The 24,491-nt window shown below is 47.9% G+C and overlaps 1 protein-coding gene across 1 annotated transcript in view; it reads left to right on the top strand.

The window, feature by feature from the left end:
* Window positions 1–8,656: 8,656 nt before the first annotated feature.
* ITIH2 (inter-alpha-trypsin inhibitor heavy chain 2) overlaps window positions 8,657–24,491 on the top strand; it is a 42,640-nt gene continuing 26,805 nt past the window's right edge. Inside the window, exons 1-6 of the mRNA XM_029616499.1 lie at window positions 8,657–8,822; window positions 10,583–10,648; window positions 15,556–15,591; window positions 17,601–17,773; window positions 19,148–19,252; window positions 20,380–20,542. Coding sequence (XP_029472359.1) covers window positions 8,733–8,822; window positions 10,583–10,648; window positions 15,556–15,591; window positions 17,601–17,773; window positions 19,148–19,252; window positions 20,380–20,542 — 633 coding nt within the window. The 5' untranslated portion in view covers window positions 8,657–8,732. The remainder of the gene's footprint in view (window positions 8,823–10,582; window positions 10,649–15,555; window positions 15,592–17,600; window positions 17,774–19,147; window positions 19,253–20,379; window positions 20,543–24,491) is intronic.

Genomic DNA, 24,491 nt, shown 5'->3' with positions numbered 1-24,491 from the left:
GGGGTCTTTTTCCCACTGTTCTCCAACCCCTGCCAGAGCTCTCAGGGAATCTGCACCCCCAGTCATTGGTCCTGATAGAAATCACCGGGGGTGTCAGAGTGCACAGTCCCAAAAATGTCAGAGAACTGAACTTTTACTGAAAGGGCATTTTATGTCTTGTAAATGGTGCACAGTGGTATGAATGCTTGAAGCATTGGGCTATGTGGTCTGCTTAATGCGTTTCTTCTTGTTTCCAGTAAGTCCTGGATAAAGGATTTACTGCAGGCATTCAGAACCAGTGGGGATAGTTTCTATGGCCAGTGCCTCATCCATCTGCAGAGTACTTGAGGAGCATTCCAACTTTTCCACTACAAGGAGTGAGCATACACAGTTCCCGCGCCTCTCCCTACCTCCAGTAGGGCTGAAAACTGCTTTATTTTATTGGCTCATTCCGTGCTTGAATGGTGCACAATAACTTTTAAAACAAGGAGAGCCCTTGCCCAGTTTAAAGTTTTAAAGGTTTGTGTGCCTACATAAGCATAAGGTCGTTCTCAGGTGTAACATAGAGGTGGATTTGCCCGAACCCAAACCATTTTAGTCAAAAAATGATTTGGCACACTCTAATCCTCACAACCTTGATTGACGGAAACACCCAACCCCATGTCAGCACTGGTTTACCTAGATTGGCCAAAATGCACTATTTTATTATACTTCTGCACTAAAAGAATCCACAAGGTGACTCCTTCCAGCTTCCCCCAGAATTAATGTTTCAGTATTTTTTTCAAGTACACTTTATTAAAAGAATATAAAGCAAAGCTCTCCAAACCCAACAAAGTGCATCTGGTACACTTGAAATCCTTTGTGTTCTGTGGTGAACAAGCACATGACTGGTGTTCATACTTACCCTGTATCAATCATATTTTTATAAATTCTTCAAACTGCACCCTTAATATTCTCCTGGTCCCCCGGGAGAAGCTATATTGTGAGATGGTTACCAACTACTTCACGTTGTTTTATCCAATTGATCCATATTGACCATAGTAGGTGACATCACAAGCTGAATAAGCCAATCAGACCTAATGTTGTATGAAGAGTCTGTGATACTGTTCCAAACATGGCTACTTCGAGGGATCTTTGGAGAGTTGCAGGACAGAAATTAAAAAAATATAAGAAATAAAATGTAATAGTACAATTTTTAATTGATGCAACTGATCATGTGCTGTGGAGACCCCTTAGGTCCTTTCTTCAGGTATCAATTGGCTATGAAATCAGAAGGTTGAACTTGGTGGGTCTGTACTCATGTGACATCTGAAGAAGGACGTTGTGTGGTCTTCCAGAGATCATGTGCAGCATCTTCTTCAGTCAAGTCTTCCACTGGGTCTGTAAAGTTATCAAGACTTGCAAAGTCTCCAGTTTTCTCCTGGTTCAATGCCACAACTAGAACCCTGCACTGTTTGGTCCAGTGTAAATATCATTACTTGCTATGCATATTTTTCAAACTTTGGAGTTGCAAAAGAGCAGAGTCTTCTGTTATAGAAACACACGTCTTCTGCCATAGTCTAGATCAGCTGTAAAGGGCATGGTTGTCCCTGCTGTAGCTGCCTCCATCAATCCCTCATAATCTGAGCAAGCAAAACGTGGGAAAATATGAGCAAAGGATGTACACTATATCAAGGTCTAGCTCTTACCAACAGATTTATTATGCATTGCATCTAGGTTCAGAGTTACCCAGTTGGTTTGGTTGCAAGAAGACAAGAAGTTCACTGAGTCTCGGTTACCTTCTTCTGGTTGGATCAACAGATAATAATTTTAAAGAGGATTTTAGCATAGTCAAGCAGTGGCTGCTATGTTTCAAATGATCTCCTGCATGTTATAGCTAGGGCACTTGGAAAAGTGTGGCCAGGCACATGACAGGGGCATGGGAAGCTGATGGAACTTCAGTAGGTAGGGGGCAATTGGGTATAGGCGATAAGTCAAGAGATTCTTACCTGTTACTCTGTTACAATAAAGCTCTAAATCCCACAGTTTTCAGGATTGGTTTCATCCTGGATTCTTTCCATTTGAAAACACTGGGATGTATTGATTGGCATAGCAAGTAGCACATTTAAGGCTAATTGGAGAAAATTCTTTTTCACTCAATGCACAATTAAGCTCTGGAATTTGTTGCCAGAGGATGTGATTAGTGCAGTTAGTGTAGCTGGGTTCAAAAAAGGTTTGGATAAGTTCTTGGAGGAGAAGTCCATTAACGGCTATTAATCAAGTTTACTTAGGGAATAGCCACTGCTATTAATTGCATCAGTGGTATGGGTTCTTCTTAGTGTTTGGGTAATTGCCAGGTTCTTGTGGCCTGGTTTGGCCTCTGTTGGAAACAGGATGCGGGGCTTGATGGACCCTTGGTCTGACCCAGCATGGCAAGTTCTTATGGCAGTCTTTTTGCTTCAGTGCAAAACTAGAAAACTCTTCTTCTCCTACTGTCTAATGCTTGATAAAGTAAGATTCTTAAATAACTTAATGTACAGCTCTTCCAGGCCATATGCTGAAAGGAATAATTTCATTTGCAGTAATGCAAAGCTCTAGGAGCTATATTGAACCTAGTGTAACCTAGTGTTGGGAATGAGAGAGTAAGGTACTCTGACACAATATCTATGGCATCATTTATTAATGTGACATCATGGTAATATACGTTATTTACAGAAAGTTATTTACATACCACATGATTGCATATGCCATCCAGCATCCTTCGTGTCATCAGCCTTGTATCGAGGAGTCGTCAGGTCAGCAAAGGCGAGAAGGGGGTTTTCAGTGTCCAGCACTCTATACGTCTATAGAGGCAATAAATATCTCCTACTCCCGCCGGACACTGGAAAGTCCTGCTCTTTTATACCGTGCCATAAACAAGTGTGCGTGCGAGAGAGAAATGATTGATCACTATCCCCCCATGTTATGTATCAACAGTTGCTATTACCCAGTCGGACTCGTCCTGTCCCTGGCATGTAGGTGGTTGATCAGACCGCCGTATTCCTGACAGGGAGCCAGAAAGCTGAGCTGCACAACCTGTTTAATAAGAACATGTTTATCCTACACCTAGGGTCTTTGCAGATTGTGGAGCAGCATCAGAATAATCCAAAAATGTTGTTGCTCAAGAGTTTTTGAGAACATGCAGGCCCCTCTTGGGATGTGTGACAAATGACTTCTTATAATTCATCACATTTTTTCAAGAAATGCATCAGTTTTAATGTATGAAAGATCTTAAAGAGATGATATCAGCTCTGTTCTCAAAAGCATGATGGAGAAGCATTGGAGGAAAACATAATCCTGAGGAATGGGCAGTGGCCGATCTACCGGTAATGTCATTTTAGATAGACCTGTGTTAACGTTATGTTTTTCAATCTGGTCGTGGTGAATGGATGTGGGAACTGGATAGCTCCAGAGAATTATCCCAGCCCTTGATTGCTTCCCTTTTGGAAGGGCTGGAGGAGCGCGGTCCCGGAGGCCCGCGATAATGTGGGCGCCGGACTGGCTCCTCCGGTTGGCCACGTGCGGGCCGGGCGAGGGGAGGGGTCTGGGCGGTCGGGATGGTTAGCGCCGGCCCCCCTCTGCCCCCGCCCTCCAGCTTCCAAAGTCGTTCAAATTGGTGCATCGGGGCCGCCCCTCGGGACCCGATGGGCTCTGGTTGGTCGGCCCCGATGCACCAGGGGATACATATTTGGTCAGGCTGGGTGGGGTTATAAAAGGGGTGGCACCAGGCCGCTCCGCCCCCTTTTGGCTCACGCAGCCATGGCGATCGGGTCTCTCTCTGCCTTCTCCTGCTCTTGCTCTGTAGGCTCTTATTAGCACCCTACATAGAGCAGAGGACTGCTTTTGAAGCATTACTCCTTAGTATACAGGTTCAAGTCCAGCCAAGAGAGAAAGGCGTTCTTTCTTTAAATTTACTAAAAAAAAAAATTAATTAATTTACCTGGGGCTGGTTGGAGGAGGCCGGCGCGCAGCAGAGCTTGTGCTCCTTCCACTTCTACGTCGAGTGGAGTTCCTGCATCAGCCAGGCCTGGTGGTGATTCCAGAGCAGCTGTGGGGAGAGTCCCATTGCTGGGGGCCCCCAGGGGCATGGGGAACACTCGGGTTCCGGGGTTGGGCATGGCTCAACTACAATGAGCATTTTCAGGATAGAATGGCTGGCAATAAGTCTATAGGTTGGGGTACACAGGATGTCAGTTTGTGGCTTAAACAAATGACCAATATGGCTCACCCTGCTGGTTCTTCTGCTTCCAATCAACTCGTGTGTCCTGTGGCTGGAGCCCCTTCTCAGGCCAGCCGGCACTTTTGTGCACAAGGTGCTGGAGCAGGACAGGGGAAGTCCACATCCAGACCAGAAGTATGTTGGCGTTTCAACAGATCGGGATGTTTGTTCCCCGATTGTAAATTCAAACATTTATGTTCCATCCGCGCTGCTGGTCACCCTTCTACAAAATGCCCCCGCAAGCCGAGTGTGGGATCTTCTGCTGCCCCCAAGTAATTTCTATTTTGGCAGAGCACCTACTTCCATATCAGCGGCAAGAATGGCTCCCTGGTTAAATGTATATCCGAAGCGTCGGGCTGCTGCGATGTCGCATGAAGGTTTTACTTTTGGCTTTCGTATCCCTGTGGTGGGTGTTCTCGAAGTTCAAGTGCTAATTTCGTATCGGTTGGTAGGATGGAGTCTGTGGTCTGTCAGAAGCTGGTGGACGAGATAGCGTTGGGCAGGATAGCTGGTCCTTTTTTGGAATCACCTTTTGCAAGAATGATTATTTCTCTGTTGGCGGTGATTCCAAAGAAGGAGCCCGGTAAATATCGATTAATTCATAATCTGTCTTTCCCTAAAGGTTCCTCCACCAACAATTTCATTCCTCGCAAATTCTGCTTCGTACATTATGCCTCCTTGGATTTGGCTATTCAATTGTTATGTCGCTGTGGTGCAGAGGCCTTGATGGCCAAAGTGGACATTGAGGTTGCTTTTCGCCTCCTTCCGGTACATCCTGATAATTTCCCGCTGTTGGATTTTCAATTCAAGTGTCAAAATTTCTTTCACAAGTGTATGCCCATGGGTTGCTTGGTTTCCTGTGCGTATTTCAAGCTTTTTAGTTTTTTCATTCATTGGGTGACTGAGCGTTCTGTGGGTATTCAAGGAGTGGGACATTATCTGGATGATTTTCTGTTTGTAGGTCCGGCAGATTCCAACGCTTGTGTTCAACTCATGCGTAACTTTTTTGAAGTCGTGGGTCTGTTCGGAATTCCGATTGCCACTAATAAGATGGAGGGCCCCTCCACTACCTTGGTGTTCTTGGGTATTGAATTAGATTCTGCGGCTATGGTATCTCGACTACCGGATGCAAAAGTCCAACAATTGTGTGCATTGGTCTCTGAGGCGCTTCGAACTAAGAAACTCATGCTTCGTCAAATGCAGTCCCTAGTAGGCAGTTTAAATTTTGTTTGCCGGGTTATTCCGATTGTGCGAGTCTTCTTGTGGCGCCTCTCGGCAGCAATGGCAGGTGTGAAGAAGCGGCATTATCACATATGGATTATATGCCGTATTTGCGAGGATCTCAAAGTGTGGAATGTCTTTTTGGAGGGCTTTAATGGGGTGTCGGTTTGGCAATCTGATTCTCTTTTGAATCATGAACTGTAATTATTTTCGGATGCGGCAGGGGAGTATCGGTTTTTGTATTTATTGTAAAGGGGCTTTGTGCGCAGCTCCGTGGCCGGACTCCTGTGTTGCGGCTGGGGTTACCAAAAACATTACCTTTTTAGAACTGTTCCCAATTGTAGTTGCCCTAGTAATTTGGGGCGAACAGTTGCATAATAGGTAGGTCGTATTTTGGTGTGATAATTTAGGCATGGTACAGGTTATCAACAATTTATCCACAAAATGTGTGTTAATCGCCCATCTGATGCGTGAATTTGTTTTACGGTGTTTGCAATGAAATGCAATGGTTTCTGCTAAACATGTTCCTGGAGTACATAACAAAATAGCTGACTCTCTCTCTTGTTTTAAGTGGGAGCAGTTTTGGAAGCTGGCCCCGAACGCGGACTTGGAGGGCACGGTCATCCCAGATTTCCTCTGGAGCTATGGAGTCACGAAGCTTGGCAGCTGTTGAAGTCATCGGTGGCTCCTTCAACCTGGAATGCTTACCTGTGTGGGTGTTCAAAAGTGGTGTGATTTTTGGCGGCTCATGGTTGGTCTTGGTGACCTGTTTCAGACGAGCTGCTCTCTACCTACATCACTTCTTCCATGGAAGCAGGCTTGTCCAAGTCCTCGGTGGCCTCTCATATTTCAGGATTGGCCTTCTTTTCAAAGCGCATGGTTGGGGTAATCCTGCAGATAGCTTTCTGGTGAGGTTTTATTGATGGGGTGGTTGCGTCGCTTGCCTAAGCATGATGATGATAGGCTACCCATTGTCCACTCCATGTTATTACAAATGTGGGAGTGCCTGCTGGGAGTTTGTTTCTCTCCGTTTGAATTTTGCCTATTCCAGGCAGCCTTCATTCTGGCCTGTTTTGAAGCGTTTCGGGTTAGTGAATTGGTGGATCGTTCCGGAACATGTCGTGGATCGATGTCGATGAATTGGTGGATCGTTCCGGAATGTTTTCTTTGAGGGCATCAGGCTGAGGCTCAAAATTCATCTGTCCAAGACCAATCAGTCCAGGAGCGGAGCATGGCTGATCCTCTCTAGTGTCCCTGGACTTGTCACTTGTCCAGTGGCCAATGTATGTGCTTATTTATTGGTGCGACCCCCACGGAGATATCCCATTTTTTGTGCATGCCTGCGGTTCTCCCCTCACAAAATATCAATTTACTATGGTTTTACAAAAAGTACTCGCGGCGCTTGGTTTGGGTGGAGGTCATTATGGGACTCATTCTTTCCGTATTGTGGCGGTGACTTCAGCAGCGGATTCTGGCTTGTCCAACGGTGTAATTCCTCGTTTCAGTCATTGGAAGTTGGGAGCGTTTGCCACATATGTGAGATCTGGTAAACGTTAACTGTGCTATGTTATAGTATGCTTGCTGCGTCAATCTCTGTTTTCCAGATTCACGGAGACCTGAGCAGTGGGTGTGGCTAGTTGGCCACTCCTATGTTGTTTGGGTGCGTCGTTGGGCCGAAAAGAGACCATAGGGCCCTCATTTGGGTTTGGAACGGCAGGGAGTCTGGGTGAAGTGGCTTGGTCTCTGTGGAATGAGATGGAACCAGCTACTCCCTCTCGTGTAGTCTTCCTTGTCCAAATGGCCACCTCTGGAGGTTGTGCTCATTCATCTTGGAGGCAATGACCTGGGGGACTGATCCTCCAGGCAACTATTGGACACAGTATGAAAGGATTTGGCTGTGCTGTCGCTGTGGCTGCCTGAGACAATGTTGCTATGGTCTGATATTATTCTAAGGCCTATCTGTTTGGATCGAAGGATTTGGGGCCACAGTAGAATCAAATTGAATAAACAGATTGGGGTCTTGGTTGTCGAGGCATGGGGGGGTTTCAGGTTCCTCATATCTGGTCCTGGGATGTCTGTCCTGGCCTATACGGAAGGGACAGCGGTCACCTTTCTGATGTGGGACAGGATCTCTTCCTTAATTCTATCCAGGAGGCCTTGGAGTATGCTTTTCACATTGTTTAGACCGCAGCTTGATTGTGGGGGGTGAGAGGGCCATGTGGATTCGACCACCCTGCCCTCTCCCTGTGGCAGAGTTACCAGAGCCATTACTCTTTTGGGGGGCAGGGTGGTAGAGCAAGGAATCCGCTAAGTGGCGGACTTTCTTGACTCTGGCTTCGTTTCATGTGACTGGGTTCAGCCACATGGTTGGGGACCCCTTGCTGTGGGCTGTGGTGGGGGTCCCCATTTAGTGGTGGGAGGCCGCTAGAGATTTGCAGGTTTGGTGGCCTGCGAAGGAGTCGTCGTGCTGGGGTGTGGCAGATGATTCCTTGGGGTGGGCACTAGTGATGACAACTTGGCTCCGGTGTTTGTTTGTTGTTAGCAATAAGCTGCGGCCTTGTTTAACTCCAATTTTGTCTGTGAGTGTTATTGGTTACTGTTATGTACTATAAGGAGCTGAAGGGAGGGGCCATCAGTACCGGCTGCCCATATTATGCCATCATAGGTCACCCATACTTTGTGTGATTATTGGTCCTTTTCCTGGACCCTGAAATACCGACATCCTGCTGACCCCTCTAGACTAGAGACTGGAACATGGGCCAAGCACCAATGCCAAGTCAAGCAGGAATACAAGGGCTTCTTGCCTGATCTGGTGTGGCTAATTAAGCTCTTAATAAAATCTGGAGTGGCTCAGAGCTACGCAGTGAGAGTCATAATATACTCTCTAGTTACCAATGCAACTTTCTAGATTATTTCAGGATTTATGGGAGTTTTTTTAGATTTCACTTCCTTAATCCCAATTGTTGTATCTAAAGTTACTTTTATCTTCCCTGTGTATAATTGTTTTATGTCTTCATTTTAATTAGTAAACGTCGGTAGGGATCTATAAAAGCAGCCTTAGGCCTGTCAGATTCTGGCCTGTTATCCTACAGCGGTAAATCAAAAACACCGTGTTTGTGCAACCCCCTCCGGGCAGGTTGCAGAATCTGACTTGCTGTACTAGGCAAATATTTGCACAGGGGCAGAACAAAGTTTAGGTTTTGAAAAGCAGGACGTTATCATTGAATGCAAATTTGGGTCAGAGAAGAACAGCTCTTCCATCCCTGTGTCCAGAAAGCTTCTCCGGTCAGGAAAGATGAAGCTGCTTCTTTGCTTCCTGGTTTTAGTCTTTGCTTCTGAAATACGAAGCTTTGACATACTGATAGAGGAGATTCCAGACACCGAGGTAAGTACTCGGGGGCACTGCTTCCATTTTTAATGGTCTGCGGGTGGAAAATGCAGAACGAAAGGAAGGGGGAAATTAAGAAGAATCCATTCCCCACTAGGCAGAACCCTGCAGAAATCATAAACCAGTCAATGGGACAGGGAGGGGGCCTTATGGAACACAAAGCACCCAACATGGCCAGGGATTTTTGGAAGGGTGCAATGAAGGACCCCTTTCATGCAAAGTAAATGAAGGCTGGCTCTTTCCCCATTCTTCATTCGTGTCAAAAATCATTACTCAGTAAGGCTGAAGAGAGTGGTAAATCTGCAAAGGAAGATGCTTGGAAAAGAATATAAGTCCCTAGTTCGAGATGCCCATAAGAATATACTGGGCTGCCTGGTGATGACAAATACCCCTCTAGTGGAAATGCACTTCCAGTGTTCCCAGCTATGGCAGTGCACTGTAATCGAGCAATTCTGATGGCAGAAACTTAACAAAAGATGTACTTTTTATTCGTGTCTAAATTCTCACGTCCTTGATAGGAGAAGATGAGAGTGAGGGAGAAACTGAACAAGATTCAGTTTCTGTCTGAAACTGAACAAGATTCAGATTCAGTCTGAAACTGAACAAGTTTCAGACTGAAAACCTGGCTGTTCGCACAAGCCTACCGTTGAAGGAACCTCTTTCAACCAACACTGACTCTCACCCTTCGACCTCTACCTAATCCCTCCCCCCCTCCCCATTTCCCTCTCCCCCCCTGCTCACCTCCCCACCTCTCCTCCTCCCACTGGACATACCATGTTAATAATCGCCTAGGATAAATCTCTGTTTATGTCTCACTAATACATTGTTTTTGTTGATTATATTTATCACTCTCCAGTTGTTATAGTTTAAAATCTGTCCTGTCTTCCATCTCCCATGTTTTACGCTCCCTGTTTAATGTAACTTTACCTTCTACCTAGATGTTAATTGGTTTCCCCCTGTTCTATTGTAAACCGGTACGATAAGACCTGGTCTTGAGTATTGGTATAGTAAAAAGAATTTAAATAAATAAATAAATAAATAAATAAATAAATAAATAAAAAAAATTCGTTGGCAGCTAGGAGAGTAGTGAATGACTCCTACCAAGGGTCAGGCAACACAGTACAGGTAGAGATTCCCATCCGATTACTTAGAATGCTGTAAGATGAGGAAAGGGGAGAAGACAAAATATGAGACGACACAGGATTTGGGGGAGGGGGAGGAGAAAGCAGGGATTGCTTGGAATGGCATAAAACAGGGTAAAGGCATTTGGTGGGGGTTGCATCTCTTGCTTCACCTACATGCGCTCAACTAAGGCACCTAAGGTTTCCTCATCAGTCCTCATGTTTCCCCCCCCCCCTTGCTCCCACCAGCTGTGTTTTCAGGATATCCCTAATGAATATGCATGAGATACATTTGCATTCATCAGAGGCAGTGAGTGCAAATATATTGCATGCATTTCATTAGGGATACGCTGAAAATCTGATTGGTTGGGGGAGGTGTGCTAAGAACTGGTTTGAGCCCCACTGGTGTAGAGCGTTGTCTCCCTAGTATGTAACTGAAAATATTTCCATAGAAGGCATCAGTGGATGAGATTTGCTGACAGACGAGGCCTAAGCATGGTGTTCATCAATAACCCTGCACTGACGATATATGATGAACAGGACCAGTCGTGTTTGTTCTGCAAAGGGTGCCCTGAAGTAGCTCTCACGCATTCTCAGCAACTTAAACTTACTGAATGTTTTCCTGCTTGCTGTTAGGATCCTGAGGAAATATATTTCGAAGACCTGGAATTCAATGCAATGAATGGAAATGGAAGGTACAAGGTACAGAAGACATGAAATCTAGAATGTTGTGAATTACCCGTGTCATTCTTTTGGCGAAAGTAATGGGCGATATTACATTTTATTTTATTACATTGATTTTTAAATCTTTACTTACAGCTTTTACCCTAACTCCTACATCTTTCTACTCTTTCATAATGCATGCATCCAACAGAAAGAGGTAGAGGGTTTATTTTTCCCTGACAGTAAGTGGTTTCTTTTTTAGGTGATAGTTTGGAAGTTCAAATTGCAGAAAACTGTATTCAGAGAGTGCCAGGTAGACAGAACTCCTCCCAGCAGAAAGCACCCTAGGCAGGAACGTGCTGGGGAAAACGGCTCTGTAATGGCCCAGAAAAATCCCTTCTCTACTGAAACACAGAGGCCTAAAATACCATGGTTGACGAAGACCTCAAGGACTAGCTGGACAGTCCACGGTCAGGTGGCCTATCCAGACTGCCTGGTTGTCTCCCTTCTGGCTCTCTACCACATTTGGGTGGATGACCAGATAAATCAAAGCAATACCGGCTCCTCCATACCCAACTCCTGAACCTCTGCTCTTCCCACTGCCCTCTGTATCTGTCTGAAGCGTGTTTAAGTTAACGGTGCTCCTTTGTTAATGTTTACTAATTCTGAGAACATCAGGTGACATCTGTGGTTGAACTCCTAGGTTAGAGCAGTTGAAGATCATTGCATTCCCTCATCAGATTTGCACAAGACTGTGCACGTGCATGGCACTACTGCTGAACGATGAGAAACAATTCTTTTCTGTTTTGTTGAGCAGTATGTCATTTGCAGCTTGTGATTTCTTTTATTGGATCTACATAAGAGCAACCCAGAGATGTTCTGCTTGAGCTTTCCGGAGCACAATGTCACATTTCATAGTGGCCAGCAACGATTCTCATCATAGAACTTAAACTCTACCAGTTTAGTACTATATCGTCTTTGCATAAGATCAAATCAGCTAGGTATGGCTTGGATTCAGTATACATATTTTATTTCCCAGTAATCAAAATACAGATTGTTAAAATATGCTACCTGCACTTACTCCTGCTGTCTGTCGGCAGGAATCTGCAAACATGAACCCATTCTCTTTGACCACAATGTTAGCCAAATCTATTGATCATGATTTGAAGGTAAAAGAGTCTTATCTGTCATAAAAGACCCCATTCCCATGATGCCTTGTTCTTAGTCAACATTTGTACGCAGTTGTCCTGTGTTATGGGTACGTAAATTAATTTGCTGTTAAATCAGGATAGGTCAAAGGTAAATTATGACGGGAAAACTCACATTTTCTAGGGAAAAAGTCTCCTCTGCCTGTCTGTTAGAGATAAGTTCCTTAAGGAGACCAGCAAGTGTGCGGTTTGTTCCACCAAGGACTGATCAGCCTTGAATAGCAAGGGGGGGGGGGGTTTGTCCTTTATTTTTGTGTTTCCAGACTTTATCCCCTTTATTTTCAGAGCAGTGCATAAGTGCACCCATCGGCCCGCACACATCAAAGCAATTTCCCATCACAAGGTACCCCAGGCACATGGAGACTGAAAATCGGTTTGTGTGGCCAAATGTAGGCACAAGCATTTCAGTTGTGAAAAACAGGGGTGTAAAGCTGGGCATGTCAGTGGCATGCCAGTCATGTGTCAGCTCTAATACCGCCCTTCCCCACCCTGAACACTGTTTTTTATGCGACCAAGATTGTGCACGTTATGAAAGTGCGCACTTGCTTTCCGGCAGCTGAAAACCCTCCTACCCCTGTGTGATTGAGTTCTGCTGGTTAACTCTGCTTTTATCTGCATAACCAGTGACTAAGTCTTTGAAAAATGAGCCCCTGTGTGTAGTGCTCCTGTAGTGCCAGTGTTCCCAGTATGCTAACTAAGGGTGTGCGTTCATTTTGAAACGACTTGGAAAGCACAACGAAACACTCCATTTTATTCTGGGTCATTTCAAAATGAAACAAAAATAAAAAGCCAATGAAATTCATTAGACTCCTCCTGCTGCCACCACTACCCCCCAACCCCCCCACAGCATCATTGAAATACAAAAGTTAACAATCCCGGCTCTTCCCCAACACAGGATCTTACCCCATCTTTGTGAATGAATAAGGGGAAATGGGACAGGAGTGATGTCCCAGTTTGTTCCTGTCCCAGAGGTTGGCATCATTTTGTTCTACTGGGGATCATCCCTGTGTCATTTCAACCTATTTGACCTCCTTGGATGAGGTAAGATAATGCGTTTGGGGGGGGAGGAGAGGATGGGGAGGGGTTAACGTTTATATTAAGGCAGTGCTGAGAGGTTTTGCAGCAGGGAGAGGGGGAAAACCAGTCCATTCATTTCTTTTATCTTTTTTTTTTAATCTTTTTATTTCGATTATTTGTTTATTTCATTTTGCTTAAACAAAATAAATATCAAATTTATTTATTTTATTTATTTAAAATGTTTATATACCGCCTTTACAAACAGAGTTTAGTCCAAAACAGTGTACAATATCATTGAAAAAAAACAAAGAAATATAAGTATAAAATAATAAATAAAAACCAATATTAAAAATTACAAAAAATATATAATATAAAGTAAAAAATTGAGGAGAAAAATAAACAATAATTATAAATAATGATTCATTATGAAAAGAAGCAATGTGCCATATGGGTAATGAAATGAAAAACAATAACTCCCCTCAACAAACAAAACTAAAAATCTGAAACAAAACAAAATGTTTTCCCATTCACATCATAATGCAGCACTTGGTCAATGAGGGATTATTTTCATACTGTCCATCTTTGCCTTCGTCTTCTGAACCTAGTGTTGTGGTCCTGATTGTATTCTGTGCCTCAATAGCTTTCTGTGTCAGGGTATGTACTGTAACTACCTCCTATTTGTCTAAAGAAATGAATTGGACTGGTTTTATTGTGTCCTCCATAACGCACAGGGAATGGACTGTGATGGGGTATTTTGGTCACGTTTTGGTCACATTTGACTTTTTCTTGGGTAATAGTTTTATAAATATTTTGCCACCTTTTCAGTTCTATCCCAGTGTGCAAGTTCTTGGATACACAGTGCACCATTAACATCCTTTAGCTTGGTCAGATGAAAGGCCCAATAGATGCCTCGTAAACAGAGTGTAAAATCTCTCTATCAACCTATGCTGAAATTACAACTCTCCCTGGGTTTAATCTCATGACAGGGATGAAGTTAGATTTAGCTCTACACCCCGTTTCTTTTACCTTGTTATGTACTTATTTTAACTGCCTCCCCGTCTGAATCAGTTTCATGTTTATCATTCTCTTTGTGCATAGATTTTAAATATAAAGTCTGCCAGAGCTGGACAGCATCACTTTTTGCTTTTAGTGAATTGTCTTTGAGTGTCAGGACAAAAGACATAGCAGCATTGAATCTGACGGCAGGTAGGGAGTGTAGGCCCGTCCGGTCTGCCCGGCTTCATTCCCTACTCCCCCTGCATCCCCAGCTGATCTTTGGTTTTCCATTCTCATCATCATAAATAAGGACCTTCTCTCCTTATTCCAGGGTTTCTTGGTATTGCGTTTTCCTTCTTCATCCCCACTAGGAAGCATTTCCATGTAGCCTCCTCCCCTTTCTAATGTTACGCCTGAGTCCACCCTACTTTAGGCCTCATATATCATGACCTCTTCTTCTCTCCATTGAAAACGTTTGCTTCTTGTGCATTGTTTATACCTATCCTTTTCTGATAAATTCACTACTTGTAGTGTCTCCAGCTATATAAACCTAGATGTTTCTTCCAGTTATATGGAAGACAAGCCCTTTGCAGATGGATACAAGAAACAAAATTGCTAATTATTTTGGAAATATGGTTAGCATGCCATGATGATGGATGCTGAATGCTAAAATGAGAATTGGGTACACAGACTAAACAAAATGACTTTCTTTTAGGCTGTATGTACAAGGAAAGCAAGTTTCTATTGTCTTAAGGATGGACACAAAGGAATGGATCCATCTCACGGACAGGGGGCAAGGATAGAGATATTGCATTGCCCCAAAGATGTGTAGAGGGAAATGGGTCATGGATGTGTGCAAGGAGGTGGATATTGTATTGTCCCATGGATAGGTGCAAGGACAAGTATCTTGCATTGGTCCAATGCAGCTCCAAAATTGTTGTCCTTGGCTTCTTAGAAACATTGGACCTACCAGCCCATAGTGGCAAGGGGGTAAAAACAGGGCCTTCTCCGCCAGCCCTTTATGACACTGAGTCATCGGATCACCTTAGCTATGAAAAGAATTGTTGTACTTTATCAACAGGGCCTGAGTTCTGCAGACATATTTTACCTCTGTGGTGTGCAATTGAGCCTTGTGCTTAGTCCACCTCTCCTCATGGCATTGCTCTGCTTTAGTGGATCCCAAACCTGTCCTCAGAGACTACCCAGCTAGTCAGGAGTTCAGGATTTCCGAAATGAATATGCATGAGATATATTTGCATACAGTTGAGGCAATGCATGCAAATCTTTCTCATGCAAAATCATTCTGGAGCTGCCGAAAAGCCTGAGGGCCCTGCAAACTGGGGTTTTACGTACTTGATCTGGGTGTGAGCGGCACCGCATGCCGCATGGTCTTTTCAGGTGGAATTATATAATTACAGGACGGGCTGTGCACAGTTCATTAACTCAATTGGCCACTGGAGAGCACTGTCGGTACACGAAGACCCTTTTGATGGAGATGCAAAATCTTAAAAACAACTGTTTGAGACCGCAACTTGAAAGAAAGCAGTAACATAGAGGATAAGACTCTGAAATCAAACTGACCCGGCCTAAAGGCCTCATTCACTAATGGGAGAAAAGCCTAACTCTGCTCTGATCCTTGGTGATCTTTCTTTGGTCGCTTCTTCGATTTCCTGCTTTTACTGGATTGTGCGGGTGAATTTGTCTTTTTTGCTTTTTCTTTCCCAGAGGAGCCCAGTCAGCAGTGAGGAGGATGAAGGAGTGGTAAGATCCCATTTTCTATCTAAATTGTTTAAAAAAAAAACCAAAACCAAACCCCCCCAGTTGGTTAATGAGTAGCTGGAGATAAGTCTGTCTGTTTTGCACTGGGAGCTGCCTCTGTGGCTGAGGGGCTACTGACCTGCTTTACTAAACAGCCCCACGCTTGTGCAAGGCCAGTTTTCAGGAGCACTTTCCCAGCCTGTGGAAAACATGTTTTTCGTCCTTAAATCTGCGATCCTGAAAACAAGCGCAGTTGGTATCATCCTCTGAGAGCCAGGAGGAGGGACTCCGAGGGAGAGGGTGCGAATCCCAGTCTCATGACAGCATTTGTAGTGCACCCTTTTCTCCAAACAGCATTTCCGCGTGCACGTGGCCGTGCATGGTTTTTTCATCGTATTTTACCATAGCGTTTTATAGCGTGCCTGCATCTCATACACACATATTATAAAATGCGCCTGTTTACCAGGGCACAAATACATGCAAGGCATCGAAACCATGTGAATCAATGCATTGAGCACGCGCCCTTTACCCACCTGTTTAACTATGCACGTGCGTATATTTTAAGCACGAAAGTAAACTAGCGTAAGTCACGATTTACAGGCGCAAGTCCACCAATTTTAAAAACATGCGCACAAGGAGGAAATCAACCAGTTTAACCATTATTCCACCAGTTCCCGCAGTCCTTCTCCAGGTCATGAAGACCTTCCCAGTTCTTCAGCCTGAATTCACCCCCAGTCTACTCAGTCCCGCTCAATAAACACCTTTAACATCACTTACGCCAGGCAATTAGCAGGTGTAAAGATAAACGAGGAAGTTGGAAAATGTAAGCAAGGGGGCTTTTAAAATAGCAGCTTACACGTGTGTTGGCCCCGCCCCTAGACCACGCATACGTGTGTGCGGGACTGGAAATAGTCCCGTATTTTCTACTGTTATAAAATACGTAATACGTACGCACATATATGTTAATTTTAAGTGGGTACCTGAAACAATGGGAGAGAAAGGGACCAGTGTCCCAAACTATTGTGTGCCTTAACATGCACTCAGCGTCAGCATTATTGATCACAAGCGCTTATTAAGCATTGACAGTGCTGTTAACATATGAAAACTAACTTGTAATAGCATTAACAGAAATTGCTAATGATTTAATGAGATGCAAAGTAGCTCATTACCTACTAATGCAGTGATAATGCATGTGTGTTAAAACATGCAAAATGTAACCCAGACGCATTAACTCAAAAAGCTTAACCGCACTTGGCCCATGCTCTTAGCACTAGGAGCATCTTCCTCTCTTCTTTCCCACCCGTGTTAGTCTTCACTTTATCACTCAGGCACTCATCCTCCTTTGTCTGCCTTTCCTTGCTTTTAGACCAGGGGATTCTCAACTCCGGTCTTCGGGAGCCACAAATATGCCTGGTTTTCAGGTTGTCCACGGTGAATATTCATTTACTGTGGTCCAAGAACGTGGATACATTGCATCATTTAGCTAACTCTGAAGACCAGACTTGTTTGTGGCCTTTGAAACCCAGAGGTCAGAATCCCTGATTTAGACTCAGTCTCAGCAACCTTTCACCCAAACCTTGGTAGCTGTGGGACTGGGATTGGTCATTTCATGCATTGCTGACTTCGCCTGTCCATGTGTAACATGTACGTTGCCGCCTATACTGCCAGGGCCATATCAGATGCAAAGAATTGCATCACGTAGCTCTGGTTGGATAAGATCAGAGCTTCCATGAAACTGAAATGCAAGTTCCAGATTCACTTCTGACCTCGGGTAAATCATTTCCTACTCTCTGTTCACTCAAATCTAAGTGAGCAGTAAGAGTGCTGACTTTTCCTCCTCCCTGGCATCCTACACACAGCCCAGGTACCAGAAATGTGCTGAGAGGGCATCCACTCCAGAGGTGGCTGTACATATTTCAGGGGATGGCATAATTGACTGTGAAAGTGAAGTAAACGTCAGGGAAGACTTTTACGTGAATGTCCTCAATGCCTCTTCCATGATCTCTCCGCAGCCTGAGACTGAGGATCAGCTCATTCTCAGCAGCTATAAAGTGGAATCCCGGATCACCTCCCATTTCGTTGACACCATGATCCGGAGCAAGGTCGTGAACAAAGCAAAGCACCCCCAGAATGTGGGATTTGATATTCAGATACCCAAAGGAGCCTTCATCACCAACTTCACCATGTAAGTGAAAGGGAGGGGCAGGGGAGCTGTGCGAGCCCTGGGTGCACACGGGCGCTCTAGGAGTCTTGCTGGTAGGTAGAGAAGCAGCAGGACAAACATGGCCGCCCTGTCCTCTTGGCATTCTCACTCTTGCTTCTTTGGGTTCAGAACCTACTGGGGAATGGCCCAGTGGTTTGAGTAATGGGATAGGAACAAGGAAACCTGAGTGCCACCGACCCTTGCTGTGACCTTAAGCGACTCACTTAGTCTTCTGTTGGCTTGGGTACTCACTGATGGTAAGCTCTTCTGGGAAGGGATTCAGTGTCCCTGTGTGGTGCCCTGTGAGCACTGCAGCGTCCTGCTGCCTCTCCCACCCAGGGGCGGATTTACCAGTAAGAAGAGGAGGTCTGCGCCTCCGCTTGTGGGAGTGGCTTCTTTTACTTTATCGGCCGTCGTTCTCTTTGCTTCTAAACATCGCATACAGAAGTTGTTGGGGGATGCGGGGGGGACGGGGACGGACGGCTGGGCAGTCGGAGGGGGTATAAATCCCCCACCGCCCTGGCTGTTTTCTTCATCTTGTCCCGCCATCACCGCTCTCCCTGAGAACAGCTCATCCTTCTCATTCCTCCTCGCAACCCCCGCCTTTCAAAGCTGCTTTTACATCTTTTAACCCCTGATCACAGCCTTGTTAGTTTAACCTATTTATGCCCGAGCCTTGACAAAGTCCATGGAGCCAGGACGGCCTCTTCTGAGAGTCTGCACAGCGCTGCGCGGGCCTTGAAATGCTCTAGAAATGATAAGCAGTAGCAGTTAGGGAGAGTGTTGGGGATGAGATCTGAACACAGGCCTCTAGGCTCTGACCATTACATTTCCTGTGCCCCCCCAGTAAGCAGCGAGCCTTCTCTGAGGTGTCCCCTAATTTCTGGAATGCCCTCCCAGTGCAATTACGACTGTTAGCAGATTACAAGAGCTCTAAAGACACATTTTTCTATTTTTAAAGTAGCTTATGACTGATTTGTTTTATTGCTTGTTTTATTTGAGTGCTGAATGTTGCTTTACAAATTGTTATCTGCCATGAACATATTGTTCGTAATATGGAGGGCTACAAGTTTCTGTAAATAAATGTTATGCAAAAGCAAACATCCAACCAGAAAGATTTCTGAAGTCCTTGAGAAAATAGTTCAGTCTTACAAATCCCAGTGCTGCTTCTTTTATTAGGGATAAGGTGGGCACGGGAGAGTCATTCGACATGGCATGACCCCACCGCCGTCCAGAACTCCCCACTCACTGCCCTCCTCGCCTGCTTATCCTGGTCAACGTGCTCTGTACAACAGGAAAACGTGTCCGTGCTACGGCTGCTTGCCTCTCTCTCTCTCTCTCTCTCTCTCTCTATAGGAACGTCAATGGTATCACGTTCAGTGGCTCCATTAAGGAAAAGTCTGTGGCCAGAAATCTGTACTCCAAGGCAAGAGCTAAAGGCAAGGCCGCAGGATTAATCAGGTAAAGCTCCTGCTTCACCCCCAGTACCCAGATAAGACGTCTGTTCTTAATATTTTTCTTTGTTAATTATGTCACCCCCCCTGCTGATGTAGAAAAAGTATTCTGCGTTCCTTTTTAGTTCACAAATTCTCCAACGCTCTCTACAGCGGCCAGCAAAGCGAAATGGGCCACCGCTCGTGGCAAAAACAATTCAGGGATTATCCGTAACAGCTCGCAAACGCTGAGGGCCTGATTCATACCCATTCTGCATCTACGGGGAGAGACCTGGATGAATCAGAGCCTCAAATGTTTGAAAGGCTGACAAAACTGAAATAAGCCCCCCCTCCCGCAAATCTCAAATAAAATAAAAACCATCAGTCCCATCCAGCCTGTCCAGCATCTGTCCCTGATGCATTGCCATAGATCAGCTGTCTTCAGCAGCGGCAGCAGGATGAGGTCCGCTGCACCGCCACCGACTGCGCTAGCAGAGGTTTCCAGCCGCGGCGGTGGGATGGGCTCTCCGGCTTTACCTTAATTTCCTCTTCAGCTAAAGATTCTCTCCCTCCGCTTCTCCCCAGGCCTTCCTGAATTCTTTCACTGCCACTGGGAGGCTGTTTCGTGCATCCTCCCACTCTTTCTGTGAAGAAAAATAAACGAGTGCCTGCTGGCCTTTCTCCCCCCCCCCCCCCCTCACTCGGGGACAGTGCTCTGAGACCCCCGCGCAGACACACCAGACGCTGGTTGTTGGCGGAGGTGGGAAGGATGCAGAACAGAGGGGAAGTGGCTTGTGCTCTGGAGTGACCCCTGCTGACGCGCAAGGGCATTGACACATTCAGCCATAGGAGAAGCTTCCTTTTCAGTTCCTGGCCGGTAGAGGAAAAAGGACACTCTGACAGTTGTCCTGGGAGGCTTTACCACCTAAAAGATGCTAATTAAGTAGAAATACACATAACCTTTGCTTATGATGCGGCTGCAACAGTGCATGCAAGAAGCTTTAAAGTTATATGGAAAGCACAAGGTTCATCCATCTGCACTTCTTGTTCAGCTTTCCAACACCTCCCTCTCCCTCAGAGATCGTTTGGTGTATGTTTGGGTATGCGTGGCCTTAACAAAGGTGATCTAACTCAGCGGGTGGGCGATGTTTTCAGATCTAATGCCCTCGACATGGAAAACTTCAAAGCTGAGCTGAATATCCCTGGAGGAACCAAGGTCCAGTTTGAAATTCACTACCAGGAGGCCATTCAGAGGAGGCTGGGGACCTACGAACACGTCATCCACCTGCAACCTGAGAAACTGACGAAGAACCTGCAGGTAAAACCCGTCCAGGGTGAGGCCGGGTCAGAGGAGCATCGCAGGAGAAAATAAGGGAGGCCGAGCCTCACGCTGGGCAGGACATGGCCTTGGTCTCTCCATCCGCTCTTCGTAACAGAACGAGTCTGGTCCAATGCCTGCTTTATAATCTGTCCCTATCCCCCACGCCTCTCAAAATAGCTTTGGAAAGTGGACCCCCAAATGCCCCAATCCTTGGTGGTGGTGAAATGTATTCATCTGGGACAAAAAAAAGCGCCCCCCCCCCCCCCCCCCCCCCGCCTCCTGTAGCTTCTGCTTTACGTCAGAGATAAAAAGTGCAGAAGCCGCCATGAAATGAAATCGTTCCAGAGGTGGAAGATCTATTCTTCCCTTGTAGAGCTCAAATGCCTCTGCTGTAATAATAGAAATAAAATCAGGGAGCAACAAGTCAAACAAAGCAAACTTCCTTAAGGGCAAGTAGTCAAAATGCAGTGAGAAATGCAAGGGGTTTGCAGAGCTCGCGCCACTGATCCAGTGGGGCTGGAGAAGAGTCCGTGTGGGGAGGGGTCACTTCCTCTGCCGCTCTTCAGCCGGTGTGGGTGGGTGTAGCTTCCTCTGCTATTATCCCTCTCCTCCAGCCCCACCCCCCCCCCCCCCTCTAGAGAGTTCCTACCCCCTTGCCCTCTCTCAGATTACGCTGGCCCTGGCTCACAGTCTGCAGCTCTGGGCCTCCTCTCCTCCCTCAATGAATTCAAAGGGGCACCGTGGATCTCTAAATGAGACAAGCGTGCGGGGGGTGGGGGGTGGGGGGTAACTTGCTGGTACGGCGGTTACTACTCTTAGCAGAAGGCATGGAGATTACTACCCTTAACCCAGTGCTCCCCAACCCTGTCCTGGGGAACATGCAAATTTCCTCTCATGCATATTCATTGTGGATATCCCGAAAACCCGACTGGCTGGGGGGGTCCCCAGGACAGGGTTGGGAACCACTGCCTTCATCAATATGCGTTGATGTTTTAATGCAACTGCAACATTGTTCCCTGCTTAAACGGTAGGGGGATAAGAGAAATTTCATTCAGACAACAACCGAGGGCCCTGACTTGATGTAAGAGGAAAAGCCCAGAACTACGAAAGTGTGCATGGGAGAAACTTGTTGGTGCAGCAGTTACTCCCTTAACCAAATAAGCCTTGATACTTCTGATGCAACTACAACATTGCTCTCTGCTTCACCAGTGTTCGCAGTTCAGCGGGCTGCCCCTCCTGCTCCTCTCTGACTCGCTGCGGGCCCAGGCTGAGCCTCTCCTGCTCCTCTCTGACTCACTGCAGGCCCAGGCTGAGCCTCTCCTGCTCCTCTCTGACTCACTGCGGGCCCAGGCTGAGCCTCTCCTGCTCCTCTCTGACTCGCTGCGGGTCCAGGCTGAGCCTCTCCTGCTCCTCGCTGACTGACTGCGGGCCCAGGCTGAGCCTCTCCTGCTCCTCTCTGACTCGCTGCAGGCCCAGGCTGAGCCTCTCCTGCTCCTCTCTGACTCGCTGCAGGCCCAGGCTGAGCCTCTCCTGCTCCTCTCTGACTCACTGCAGGCCCAGGCTGAGCCTCTCCTGCTCCTCTCTGAGCCTCTCCTGCTCCTCTCTGACTCACTGCAGGCCCAGGCTGAGCCTCTCCTGCTCCTCTCTGAGCCTCTCCTGCTCCTCTCTGACTCACTGCAGGCCCAGGCTGAGCCTCTCCTGCTCCTCTCTGACTGACTGCGGGCCCAGGCTGAGCCTCTCCTGCTCCTCTCTGACTCGCTGCGGGTCCAGGCTGAGCCTCTCCTGCTCCTCTCTGACTCGCTGCAGGCCCAGGCTGAGCCTCTCCTGCTCCTCTCTGACTCGCTGCGGGTCCAGGCTGAGCCTCTCCTGCTCCTCTCTGACTCGCTGCAGGCCCAGGCTGAGCCTCTCCTGCTCCTCTCTGACTCACTGCGGGCCCAGGCTGAGCCTCTCCTGCTCCTCTCTGACTCGCTGCGGGCCCAGGCTGAGCCTCTCCTGCTCCTCTCTGACTCGCTGCGGGCCCAGGCTGAGCCTCTCCTGCTCCTCTCTGACTCGCTGCGGGTCCAGGCTGAGCCTCTCCTGCTCCTCTCTGACTCGCTGCGGGTCCAGGCTGAGCCTCTCCTGCTCCTCTCTGACTCACTGCAGGCCCAGGCTGAGCCGGGGGCAGTACTCTTTGCTGTCGTGTCTGCCTCTCCTGCTCCTCTCTGACTCGCTGCGGGTCCAGGCTGAGCCTCTCCTGCTCCTCTCTGACTCGCTGCGGGTCCAGGCTGAGCCTCTCCTGCTCCTCTCTGACTCGCTGCAGGCCCAGGCTGAGCCTCTCCTGCTCCTCTCTGACTCGCTGCGGGTCCAGGCTGAGCCTCTCCTGCTCCTCTCTGACTCGCTGCAGGCCCAGGCTGAGCCTCTCCTGCTCCTCTCTGACTCGCTGCAGGCCCAGGCTGAGCCTCTCCTGCTCCTCTCTGACTCGCTGCGGGTCCAGGCTGAGCCTCTCCTGCTCCTCTCTGACTTGCTGCAGGCCCAGGCTGAGCCTCTCCTGCTCCTCTCTGACTCGCTGCGGGTCCAGGCTGAGCCTCTCCTGCTCCTCTCTGACTCACTGCGGGCCCAGGCTGAGCCGGGGGCAGTACTCTTTGCTGCCGTGTCTGCCTCTCCTGCTCCTCTCTGACTCACTGCGGGCTGAGCTGGGGGCAGTACTCTTTGCTGTCGTGTCTGCCTCTCCTGCTCCTCTCTGACTCACTGCAGGCCCAGGCTGAGCCGGGGGCAGTACTCTTTGCTGTCGTGTCTGCCTCTCCTGCTCCTCTCTGACTCGCTGCGGGTCCAGGCTGAGCCTCTCCTGCTCCTCTCTGACTCGCTGCGGGTCCAGGCTGAGCCTCTCCTGCTCCTCTCTGACTCGCTGCGGGTCCAGGCTGAGCCTCTCCTGCTCCTCTCTGACTCACTGCAGGCCCAGGCTGAGCCTCTCCTGCTCCTCTCTGACTCGCTGCAGGCCCAGGCTGAGCCTCTCCTGCTCCTCTCTGACTCGCTGCGGGTCCAGGCTGAGCCTCTCCTGCTCCTCTCTGACTCGCTGCAGGCCCAGGCTGAGCCTCTCCTGCTCCTCTCTGACTCGCTGCGGGTCCAGGCTGAGCCTCTCCTGCTCCTCTCTGACTCGCTGCGGGTCCAGGCTGAGCCTCTCCTGCTCCTCTCTGACTCGCTGCGGGCCCAGGCTGAGCCTCTCCTGCTCCTCTCTGACTCGCTGCGGGTCCAGGCTGAGCCTCTCCTGCTCCTCTCTGACTCGCTGCGGGCCCAGGCTGAGCCTCTCCTGTTCCTCTCTGACTCACTGCAGGCCCAGGCTGAGCTGGGGGCAGTACTCTTTGCTGCCGTGTCTGCCTCTCCTGCTCCTCTCTGACTCACTGTGGGCTGAGCTGGGGGCAGTACTCTTTGCTGCCGTGTCTGCCTCTCCTGCTCCTCTCTGACTCACTGCGGGCCCAGGCTGAGCTGGGGGCAGTACTCTTTGCTGCCGTGTCTGCCTCTCCTGCTCCTCTCTGACTCACTGCGGGCTGAGCTGGGGGCAGTACTCTTTGCTGCCGTGTCTGCCTCTCCTGCTCCTCTCTGACTCACTGCGGGCCCAGGGTGAGCCGGGGGCACTACTCTTTGCTGCCGTGTCTGCCTCTCCTGCTCCTCTCTGACTCACTGTGGGCCCAGGCTGTGCTGGGGGCAGTACTCTTTGCTGCCGTGTCTGCCTCTCCTGCTCCTCTCTGACTCACTGTGGGCTGAGCTGGGGGCAGTACTCTTTGCTGCCGTGTCTGCCTCTCCTGCTCCTCTCTGACTCACTGCGGGCTGAGCTGGGGGCAGTACTCTTTGCTGCCGTGTCTGCCTCTCCTGCTCCTCTCTGACTCACTGCGGGCCCAGGGTGAGCCGGGGGCACTACTCTTTGCTGCCGTGTCTGCCTCTCCTGCTCCTCTCTGACTCACTGTGGGCC

The sequence above is a fragment of the Rhinatrema bivittatum genome, chromosome 9 (genome assembly GCF_901001135.1).
Source record: "Rhinatrema bivittatum chromosome 9, aRhiBiv1.1, whole genome shotgun sequence".
NCBI lineage: Eukaryota > Metazoa > Chordata > Amphibia > Gymnophiona > Rhinatrematidae > Rhinatrema > Rhinatrema bivittatum.
This window is presented reverse-complemented; position numbering and strand designations above follow the sequence as displayed.